Source organism: Python bivittatus, unplaced genomic scaffold (genome assembly GCF_059951505.1).
Source record: "Python bivittatus isolate LINGU-HERP-01145 unplaced genomic scaffold, Pbiv_v1 ctg000330_np1212, whole genome shotgun sequence".
Lineage (NCBI taxonomy): Eukaryota > Metazoa > Chordata > Lepidosauria > Squamata > Pythonidae > Python > Python bivittatus.
The window spans coordinates 32,755,765-32,767,474 of NW_028277058.1; the positions used below are offsets into that span (position 1 = coordinate 32,755,765).

At 38.8% G+C, this 11,710-nt stretch overlaps 1 protein-coding gene across 4 annotated transcripts in view; it reads right to left on the minus strand.

The window, feature by feature from the left end:
• STRA8 (stimulated by retinoic acid 8) overlaps window positions 1–11,345 on the minus strand; it is a 32,555-nt gene extending 21,210 nt beyond the window's left edge. The window contains exons 1-4 of one of the 4 annotated variants that reach the window (XM_088141927.1): window positions 11,035–11,345; window positions 9,321–9,452; window positions 5,953–6,150; window positions 2,480–2,555 (exon numbers count right to left, since the gene is read on the minus strand). In XM_088141927.1, the coding sequence (XP_087998053.1) occupies window positions 2,480–2,555; window positions 5,953–6,150; window positions 9,321–9,452; window positions 11,035–11,037 (409 nt within the window). In that variant the 5' untranslated portion in view covers window positions 11,038–11,345. Of the gene's footprint in view, window positions 1–2,479; window positions 2,556–5,952; window positions 6,151–9,320; window positions 9,453–10,815; window positions 10,975–11,034 lie in introns of those variants that run through there. The other 3 variants (XM_088141928.1, XM_088141929.1, XM_088141930.1) reach the window with 3 other exon arrangements.
• Window positions 11,346–11,710: the final 365 nt, after the last annotated feature.

Below are 11,710 nucleotides of genomic sequence, written 5' to 3' on the forward strand. Positions count from 1 at the left end.
ATGGTGCCGGAGACAAATTTTGCTACCTTGTAATAATGTCTGTATTTGAATCAGATAAAAGAAGAGAGACATAAAAATGTGTCTGATCTAAACAATGAGAAATGTTTTAACAGATACAGGATAACACTGCCCTCAAGTTGTCCATTCCTCTGAAGAGATATTTTGGTGCTTCCTTTTTTTGGCTAGGATAAACATACATTTATACCAGGTTCAGCACCAGTTCAATCTTAGCTGATCCAAAAAAGAACTAAACAAGGTTGTTTCGATTAGTATTTGGATGGGAGATGACCAGAAAATCCCAAGGCCATAGGTTAGATCAGGAACTCAAGCTATTTCTGGAAGAAAGCAGTGGCAAATCATTTTCATATTGCTGCCAAGAAAAACTCTATAGGCATGTCTGTGTAGTCCCTGGGAGTGAGATCAAGTCAGTCTTTAACTTATATGAACACTGGCTGCACTAATACAATGTCAGTGTATTTCTCCATCTATTCATCTTTCACATGGTGCCAACTGAGGTTGTTTACTTCACACTGCTAGGTTATGCTAAGTCCTTTATTCTAACATGTCAATTATTTATCGGCACAGAACTTTATTATACTGAAAAACACCCAATCATATGTGCCCTCCCCTTACAGTCCAAAGCGCTATAGTGAACAGAGAGGATTCACTATCACAGTTATCTGTAAATACTATATTGGAATGGAATGTAAAAAGAGAATAAGATCCGTAGCTTATCAGGACTGTGTAGCCCTTTGGATTCAAAGAGAAAGAGGCTGCTTTGGTGCATACATGTGTGTCCACTTAGCATCTGTAGGCAACTTGTTAATCTTACCATGTTTTCCAAGGATCATGCTGCACTGTGGAGGGAAGCAGTGTAATCCATGGAAGAGATGCAACAGTTATAAGGTGTGCTGACACACGGTCTGAAGCACCTTTCCCCTTTCAAATCTGCAGTGCTGCACAGCCCTATAGCTTATCTCTATGTCATGTGTAGAAGGTACAATCCTACAAATCTGGCGGGCATTAGATTAAGAGCAGCTTAGAGAATTCTGCAAGGTATTTCACTCTTTTCTTCAGACTGTAGCTGATAGCAGAGAAAATGTTTTACATTTAAAATTATGTGGAATAATCATGCCGCTTCCAGCTGTGACACCATTATTCTTGTCTGCATGTCACTGGACATTATTGGAAGAACAAATTTTAGTCGGGACGCAATTTATCAAGTGTCAATGTTATATGTATGCCAAGATACAATTATGACCATTTAAGTGTTGACCTACGAAAAATAAAAGTTTAGATATGATCTAGGCATAAGGGTAGGGGACGCGGTGGCGCACCGGCTTAATGACGCTGAAAGTTGCTGGCCAGAAATGGTCGACGCTTCAGTGGTTCGAGTCCAGCCTTCGCGTTAACAGGGTGAGCTCCTGTTTCCTCCCCAGTTCCTGTCAACCCAACAGTTCGAAAACTCACGTGAGTAGATAAATGGGTACTCTCACTCCGGTGGGAGGAAAAATGCTGGCGGCGCCTTGCAAAAAGGAGTCGGGAGCAGTTGCTGGTAAGCGCGAAAAACCGTGCGCGCCCGAAAAGGGCGCAAAGCAACGGAAACCCCACCTCCTGCGGACGCCAGCTGGGCTCTGCTCTAGGAAGGAGGCTCTGGCAAACCACTTCCGAAACAATTGCCTTGAAAACTGCAAGGACTCGTCCAAGCAGTCACTGCAGAGTCGGTAATGACTGAGCGCAGATTAAAAAAAAAAAAAAAGGCATAAGGGAACAAAATTGAGCAAAGTGAAAGGAGAGACACCTAATTCATAGGAATATCTCCTGATGCAAGTGACAAAAAATACTGCACAATTTTGGTTCTACATCTTGTCAGTCAAAATATCTCAAAAAACATGAAATAAGCTATACATGGTAGGAAAACCCTCTTGATTTTAGACTATACAGATTAGAGTAGCACATCTTGCAAGCAAAACACAGGGTTTCCTTGTAATATTAAAGCATTAATGAGGTAGTGTCTCATTCTGCCATAAGGCACAACTTTTGTATTTTTTTTTTTTCAAACAAGTGGTTGCTAAGATAATGGAAACGTGCAGCAGAGGGAGGAACTTGCAGAGAAAGGTTGGTAGATGGATGGAAGAGTTCTTAACTCTTCCTCATCTGCTAATTCTTTTTTGTGAATAACATTTTTAAATTTCATTTGCTCACTGAATACCAAACCTGGAAGCAAATCTAGGTGAAAATACTTAGAGATTAAGCACACCCTTCTCCAACCTCTCTCAATTCTGTCCTTGGAACTTCCTTCATAGTGATCTGTTATGCTGGTAAATATGAGCTGGAAAAGATTAATTTGTCAAAAAAAGTTGGTACTTATGTTCAGCCTGATACTGATTCTATAACGTGGCCACTAATCTAATTTTTAATATAAGAGACAAGGGCATTGCAGAAGAAAAATATTTCAGCAAGCACTTCCATACAATACCTTTCATCTTCAACAGATTTTCCAAAGTTTGCTCCAATTCCTGGATATAATTCTTAGCCTTGCATAAAACCTGAGACTAAAGAAAGAAACAAGGAGCCAATTATCTATGTTATGAATAGATTCATGTGTTCGTTTAATTGGTTAATTAATTAATTAACTGGATTTAGAGGCCAGTTCCCAGACAATTGTGGGTGGCTTACATCCCAAAAGCAATAAACAACAAAATGAAGGAAAAAAGACATGTATGTCTGGAAAAAAACAACCCAACACACAAAAGGAAAAGAAAAAAAAACAGTTGCTCGACAACCATCCTAACCTCAGGCCTGGAAGCAAAGCCAGATTTTGAAAGATTTGTGGCATAACTGCAGGGTGGGAGCTGTACAGATCTCTGGGGGGTGCTGTTCTAGAGGGCAGGCATCATGTCAGAGAAGGCTCACTTCCTAAGTCCCAACAGGTGACATTGTTGAACTGAAGGGACTTGGAGCATGCCCACTCTACCCAATCCTACTGGGCAGGCAGAAACTATCAGACAGAGGTAGTCTCTCAAATAACCAGGCCCTATACCATGAAGGGCTTTATAGGTGATAACCACCACCTTGAATCACACCCAGATATATATGTCCTAGGTTTCCTAATCAACCTATTGCTCCTGTCTGATGGGGAGCCCATGGCCTACTGGAAACTGCTAAATTATAGCTCCCAACAGTCCTCCATGTTGGCCATGTTGGCTACAGCTGTTGGAACTGTAGTTCGGCAAGATCTGAAGGGCTACTGGTTCCTAACTTCTGAAAGAATTCAATGCATCGGCTTATGATGAGAAAGAAAAAAAGTTAAGGGAGAGGAAACCAGATGCTGCTATATAGGCTTACAGATTCTATTGACCTATTGCATTGCTTAGAACAGTTAAACAATAACAAAAATTGAGACCTGGATTCATATTTTCCATATAACATCAAATAACATATGGTAATATAGGGCATTAAAAGCTCTCCCATGTGAAAATCATCACGAAACATGCAATCAAAATCCATGTGAAAAGAGTAAAATGTAGCTTGCTGTATGGCAGTCAGAGTATTCTCATGTACCTACTAATACCTTATAATAAATAAGTCAACGAGAAGGCAGATTACCATTTGAGAAGCAAGAGGTTTGAAAACAGCTTGAGAAGACAGATTACTGATGGTATACCTGTATAAAAGCTCTGAGCTGGTTTAATATGTATTTCATTTCCCCAGAAAACCTCATTTTTGGGGAAGAACTAGGTATCTATATCAGAAAAAAATAGTGTCTTCATTAAACTTTAATCATTCTTTCAATATAAAGGTGAGGTCTCTGAAGTACAGTGGTACCTCGGGTCACGAACTTAATTCGTTCCGCGACTCTGGTCGCGACCCGAATTGGTCATGACCCGAATCAAATTTTTCCATAAGGCTCAATGTAAATACGGTTAATCCGTTCTGACCTCTACGAATTTGGTCACCAACCGATTTTGGTCGCGTCCTGAATCAAATTTTCCCATAAGGTTCAATGTAATTACGGTTAATCCGTTCTGAACCATATGTATTTTTTTTTTAAACCACAAAAATATGAAACAAAATACAGTACAGTGCAATACGAAGAGAGAGAACGCTAACCTTGCTCGAGGCGACTTCTGGCATGGAGGACAGGAAGGCGGGTGGGGAGGCGGTTATTGCTTGGAGGGAGAGTCCGCCTCCCTACAGGAAGCCATGACCATGTGTCACGGCAGGGAAAATGGCCACGGATCCTGTTCGTCACCCGATGCGGAGTTCGCAGACAGAAGCAAAATTTTGCAAACGGTACTGTTCGTGACCTAAATTGGTCGTGAACAGATGCGTTTGTGACCCGAGGTACCACTGTAGTTATCTTTCACAGATCTAAGTTTTTGCTTTTACTTTGCACGTACCTCAATCATCTCAGCAACATATTATAATATATACTTGTGCCCTGGTACATATTTGTTTTCCTAACATGTTTTTCTTTTAATTGTTTGTTAAATTTGTTGTGTTAAGTGCATTGGGTAAGTCAGTCATGCTTTGTTCATGGTGTGACCATTTGTATTTTAGAATAAAATATGTACAATATGTATTGTGCATGCTATAACTGTTCATAATAGATTTAAATATGATTTTTTCAAAAATACAAAATGAGACACCAAAACAGGATGAAACAGGCTTATAAATTAAGATAATATAAAATTGTCATGGACCAGAAAGAGACTGATTCATAAATCCTTACTTCCATACAATGTTCCACATCGCACACAGTGAATCAAACCACTTCTTTTTGTCAAAGAGTCCTTTACATAAAGTATTATGGTGCAAGGTGGACGAGGCTTCAGCCAGGCTGCCATAGTGCCTTTACAGCCAATGCCAGTAATAATTCCTTGATTATGCTTCTCTGCCATCACAGATTAGGTCAACCTTCCTCTACTTAGAGTACTGAATGTGGTCCTGAACAATAAATAGGAAGAGAGGGTGTGGATACCTTACCTAGTAAAGAAGTACCAGGAAAGAACAGGTGGAAGACTTCACTTGGGAAAGAGGCTTCCATTAGGAAGCAGGGAAAGACTGCACAATGTAGTAGATTATGGAAATAAAGTAAGTGAATGCTTTCTAACAGGGAGTTTCAAAGCAGTTTATAAAAAACAAATTTGGTGTCAAAAATCTGAGCCACATTGCAATTTTGGAGAGTCCTATATATAAGTAGGAATTTGAAGTCTGGGCACATGCAGACTCCTCCACCTGTGGCTTTTAGCAGATCTAATAGATGATCTGATTGGAAGCAGATACTCTTTTGCTACAGATTTGCTACCAAACTGAACGAAGTAAAAATCTATATATGTATCCTCAACACCACCTGTGGGGGAGGGGAGATGTCAAGAAAATCAAGATGGGGTTGCAGCAGAAAAACCAAAGCTCTGCCCTTTTACACCTTGCTGGCTCAAAGCTCTAAGTCAAAAGAAGGACTCTTGGTGTCCATCAACTTCCATGCCATAATCATAAAAAATGATTGTTCTCCTAAATAAGATTAAATAAGAAGCTAGCATGTTGCAAAGCAAAGCATTCACCTCTAACATTATTTATTTGCAGCAATGTTTTGGCACTGAGGAAAGAAACCTGGGGATTCCTTTCAGTAAATGGATGGTTTGTGATTGGCCATGTCCATCATGGCAGGTTTTTTGTGAGTTGGCATTCTCCTGTGGTATGTACTTCTTGACTAAAAAGATTGCCTGCTCTAATTAAGTGATACAGTTCAAGCACACAGAGAACAATTCCCTACATTTACAGACAAAACTGGAACAAACACTAAACCAAACTTCCATAACAGCTTTATTTTCATAGATGAAATTTAAAAAGAACAACTGTAAGAACATGTGAACATTATAGCAAGAATAATACTTAGTAATATTTAGATTTTTTCATGTTCGGAGACTCACATATTTATTTCTGTACCTTTGAGGCAGAATTTTCTTGCTGTGAAAATACAGTTTCTCGTAAGTTGTTGAAGAGTCCGGCCAAAGTGGCTCTATGACGTGCCTGAGATAAGCGTCTTTTGCCCACTTGTGGCTCTGGACCCTGCAGACGAGTATGGTATTTAGGAGTCACTCTGACATACGGGGTGCTACAGTCTCCAGATATCTCCATCAAAAGCTGAAAGATAACGCCAATGCTAGTTACCCACTTAAGAAGTAACTTTGTATTGCCAGTGATAAATCAAACTAAGACGTGCATAATGTGAAACCTATTGTTTCTTGCTGTATAAATTCTATACCATCCCTAGGAGCAAAACAGATCAAAATTAATTTTAATTGCTTATATTTAGGTGAGCTGGCCAAAAATAGATGAAAATACAGTTGTACAGTACAATATTGCAGTTTTATAAACATGTTCAACAATTTCACTGTTATTAAGGACAAAGTACTTAACTTTACCCCATCCTAATATCTCTTCATTTTATTTATTGTTATACCTTGATGCCAAATTATCTACCCCAGTGCTTTAACAACAGGATTACTTTAACATAACTGCATTGACTCCTTATGCAGCTCCAGCTAATTGTCACTGTGTAATATTTAATGCAGATTGACATATGTTGTTCAGTGCCACCTGGCAACTCAGAAAACGCAGGACTAAGGTCAGTGGACGAAGGCAGCAGTTCCACTGTCACTTAACAGTATGCCTACCTTAAGAGGTTGTGAGGTCTTCTATGCTTCTGTATTACGAAAGACTCACTTAGAAATATGTTGCATGAAAACCTTAGAGAAAGTCATCCCTGATGACGTCTCTCATTTCACATCTATAAGAAATCTTTCAATGCAGTATAGCAAGGTTAATGGGGGGTATTAGAGGAAAAAACATTCTGCATACTGATAATTAAATTATAACTTGTTAGGACATTCAGTAACAGAAATATGCATTTTAAATGTGTAAACCTGCCTGCAATATTAAAAATGTCACAGATTGAAAAACACAAAAAGCCTGGGGGTTTTTTGTTTTTTTTTAGCAACCTTCTTTCTGTGTAAGTTTTCTTTTCTCACTTTTTGTGAGAAAGTTGATTCTCCTTTGTGTCTCAGCTGTGTTTGTTCTTAAAACACTCAGACCTGGCAGCATGTCCTGAATCTGGACTGTTACAAGCTGTGGACCAAGTAGGATATGACCACTACCAACTGCCCTAAAAAAAGCATTTGGTTGTACTATTTTACAGCATTTTTATGCAGAAACCAACAACACCTTTTCACAAGAACAGTAAACAGACAAAGTTAGTTGGTCTTAATTCTCATTGCTCAGTGGGAGAAGTAATTGGATTTAAGTGCAGCTAACCTAGTCTGTTTCTAATGCAAAATCTAGAGCTGTTTTATCTGCACTGCAAAAATCCAAATGACCACCAGATGAAAGAAAAGAGATACCAGTCTTTTGTTTTCATATTGTGATTGGACTGTTGCAATGAAAATCTGATAGTCCTACCAAAGTCTGCACATTGGGAGATATTCAGAGCAGCAGTATGAAGAACAGCAAAATCTCTGGAGGAGCAAAATAAGGCAGGAAATCGACTGGCACTCTCATTCATTGATTACAGCCATTTCCCACAAGTAACTTCTAGAGCAGGGTTCCCCAAAATGATCAAACCGACCCTCAAGGGTCAATGGGACTATCCATTACCGTTGTTATTATTATTCATAGTAATATTAAAGTAGTATTTATTAAATTTTCATATAATAAATGTTTGGGAGTAGATGAACAATTTGAAACTTCATGAAGGGGTCAATCAGCTGAAGAGTCTGGTGACCCCTGTTCTAGATACATCCAACCACCTTGGTGCTGATATAACAGTAATGAGACTTTCTATAGTCTCCATAATGGCTGGGTGGTGCTAAAAGATATTGTATGTTGCTGGTGGGGAAATGGCTAATGGCACATGGTTAGGCTGTCAATTCTGAGTTTGCTTAATAAATTATGTTTAGGTAATCTATTTGTCTTTTTGCTCCCTTACTGATAACATGTCCTTATTATATATAAGATTCATAACTCTTTCACTAGTCTGTGCACATGTCATCTAAGAGAAGCCTGAGAATTAAATAAGTAAAGATTTTCTTACCCAGAAATGTGTATCTTGGATGTTGAAACTATATCTGCATTGTCATCAGTTATGCTGTATCTGGAAACAAATTGCTTGCTCTCCTTGAACTAGTAACCTCTTTAGAATACTGTTAAGTGTTGTACAAGGGGATGCCCTTAAAGACAGTCTGAAAACCTGTAAGTGCAAAATATGCTGCCCAAATATTATCCAGAACTGAGCATGGGAACCATTTTATGTTTGTACTGCAGCATTTTTAATGGCCCTCAGATTGTTTTCAGGCCTAATCCAAACTGCTGTCGTTAACCTAGAAAGAACTTTGCAGCTTGGGATGACAACAGTATTGAATGAAGCACATTTTCTTGTATATTTCTACCCAAGCTCCAAGATTATTAGATGCCCTGTATTGGGTCCCTTCACACGTTGAGAGAGGTGCTCAGGAATGGGCATTTTCATTAGTAGTCCCCTAGTTTGAGGTCTGCCTGACATGTGTGTTATTTTGGGGGGCACTTGGCAAAAAACTCAAAACTATTAATTCTTTGTTCTGCTGTGTTGTATGTTTTGTCTCTGCTGATTTAAAATGTTTTATCTGTTCTTTTATTACGTTTTTGTATTGATTTTGTTTTTATGGTACATTGTTTTGAGAGTATTTTCTCTAGAGCACCTAATATAATTTAGCAACAAATAAATACAGCCTGCAGATGAAGACCTCGAGACTATATTTACCTGACACACTTACTCAAGGTCTGATCAATTAACTCAGTTTTCTTGATTTGCACAAGACAATAAATTAAAAAAAAAGTCATACAGGCTGTGCTCATACAGATGATAAAATATAGGTGGCTAAACAGGAAGTCAGCCAAATGTGAGGGGGCTACCCTACCAGTACTATGCATACTAGCATATTAGGACTACCTGCATATTATAATCCTTCTAATGTTATGTACAGGAAATTATTTTTATGAAGAAATATTCCATCGTATAAACTTCCATCCACAGCACGACACAATAAAGGAACGTCAGCTGCTGTCTGAGAACTAAATTCTATTTAAATTCAGCATTTCTGTCAGGGAGCTCAAGATGACACACAGACTCTATATAAAATCTCATTAGCTAAATTAGGCAGATAGGCATTAATTGGCCCAATGTCACTCAGTAAATGGATTTGAGGACAATCGTGCTGTTAGCCTATACTTTTGACCCAAAAGTAACAAGAAATGTGCTGCCAGCTTCAATACTTATGTACGTTTGCTGTTGAAGTAAAGTATGAAAACAAGAAGAGTCCCAGCCTGAAGTCCACTCTTCTAGTCCTACATGAAACCTCTGCCCAGCTCCTTTGACTGCAATTCTGTATGCCTGAGGTGGAAATCTGATGGAACTGAGAGAGAGACATACACAGGTAATGTGCTTAGAACTGTACAGTGGTCAATTTGTGTTCTAAGAAAAGTGCTATCGATTTGTGTGGAGGGATGTTGGTCATGTCTTATTACAATATAAAACAAGTGAGCTCTTAGAACTAAACCAGCTAGAACTCAAGTCAGGGTTTTTCCTTATTTCTCAAATTTAACATTATTTGACCTCACAAAATTTTATGCCTGGAACATTTATTTATATAAGTATGGTTATCTGTCCAACAGCTATGAATAAGGTTTGTTGTAATAAAACACATGGAGATGCCAGAAGTGGCCTATTATATACAATAATAAATGCAGATTATTATAAGATTTTTAGTTCAATAACAGTGGGAACAGATACTGCAAACGTCTCCTGAAAATTTGAAATGCATGTAATATTTTTATTATTTAATTTATGACAAAGGGGATACTGAGACTTAAAAGTACATAGATGGTATTTCAGAATTAGACATGTCCTTTTATACTTTAAGGGTTCCCTCTGTATCTCAGAATATTCATTCTTTAACCAACAGAAATTATTTACTATAGTGAGAAAGACTACAGGAATCATCCTCCCTACATATTCAGTCGATGAATATGTCTATGATATTTGTTCAGATGAATGGTTTAAACATGATTTAGATAAATTAATGGAGAATAAGGCTATTTATGGCTACTAGTTAAAATGGCAAAATATTACAAAATATATCCAAAACACTGGAAGAAGTACACACCTCTTGGGAAGGTGCAATAGCATTCCTCTCTTGCTAATAGGCTTCCAATTGTTATTTGATTGGTATTTGGCAATAGAAAGCACCTAGCAGCTTCAGTTGGGTCCAACACATTTTTTGCTCTGATATTGTCTTATTGAAAGGGAAATATTGCTTGCTTCTGATTCAATATGTATTTAGGACATTTTTAAAAAGGGGGTGGGGGTTAATAGTTCATATACTGGTCAGCCATACACTTTGCATGCAAAAGATCTAAGATTTATTCCCTTGAATCCCCAGAGTTATTGCTACTGGATATACAAGTTGAAAGGACCAATGAACTGACATGGCAACTGTGAATATCCCTGGTATTGAAATAGCAGCGTTTGTCATTTTCTCAGCTTGCTTTTTCCACGATTTTCAAACTACAAGTAACCTCGTCCCTCCTGACTTCAAAAAGATAAAAGTGGTGGAAACGTACTGCTCTTTCTGTTATCTGCACAGCCACTTAGCCACTCTACTTATCTACCGCCGTCGGCATCCAGCCATTCTCCGGGTTTGTCCCTTCCCCCTTTTGCAGAAACTCCCCTTAGAGAAATTTCACCATCTTTTTCTAGCGTCAACCTGCCTGACTAACCTTTCTTAGGAGTGCAATTCCTTCCCCACTTTATGCTCCCAGTTCCTTACTCCCCGCTCTTCGTTCCCTTTACAGACTCGGCCCTGGAATACGACAGAAAGAAGCTAACACCCGTCAGCGTTACACGACTCACTCATTCGTTACTCCCAACTCCTGCCGCCCATCCCTCCTTGCAACCAACAACATACAGCCCACCCATCATCCTGCACACGCTCTCACCATAGCATTAACCTAGCGGCGTATGACACAGGACCAATCCCAACGCAGGAAAACTCGCCAACTGCCAATAGGAAGACACTGATATTAAGCAAGAGATTCTGATAGAGTTGATGCCGGAAATGGTAACAAAAACGCGGGAAAGATAAGCAGAGGCGGAGCGAGTAGTTAGAGAAACTGGAGATTTCAGAGTCCTGGAGGAGAAATGGATCTGACTCGTGTATCGTTTATCATATATTATGCATCTGTTAGGATCCGGGGTTGTTTTTACACTGTAATTTAAGCTCATGGCGATTTCTATACCTTCGCGTCGCAAATAAGGATGGTGCACTCTCCATGTTTAGTTTAAACCGGAGCTACTCGCTTGTAGTAACAAAGCAACTGAGAATCCACTTCAAACAAATATCGGGTGTATGGAAACCTACCCAGTTCTCAGACTGAAGGAGGGATTTACTTTTACTCCGCCCTAATTTTTTTAAGAAAAGAAGTTTGGCTGCTGCAAGTTTCTAATAGTGATAAACAGTTCCTCCTCCTGCGTTCTCCACGTGATGGTAGTTCACTTTTTGCGGAGGTACTGAAAGATTTGAACTAAGTTTACAGATTCTAAGAACACTATCCATAATGCCCACATTTAGATTAAATAAATGAGCAAGTATATATCAAATGTGTAGGAATGCAA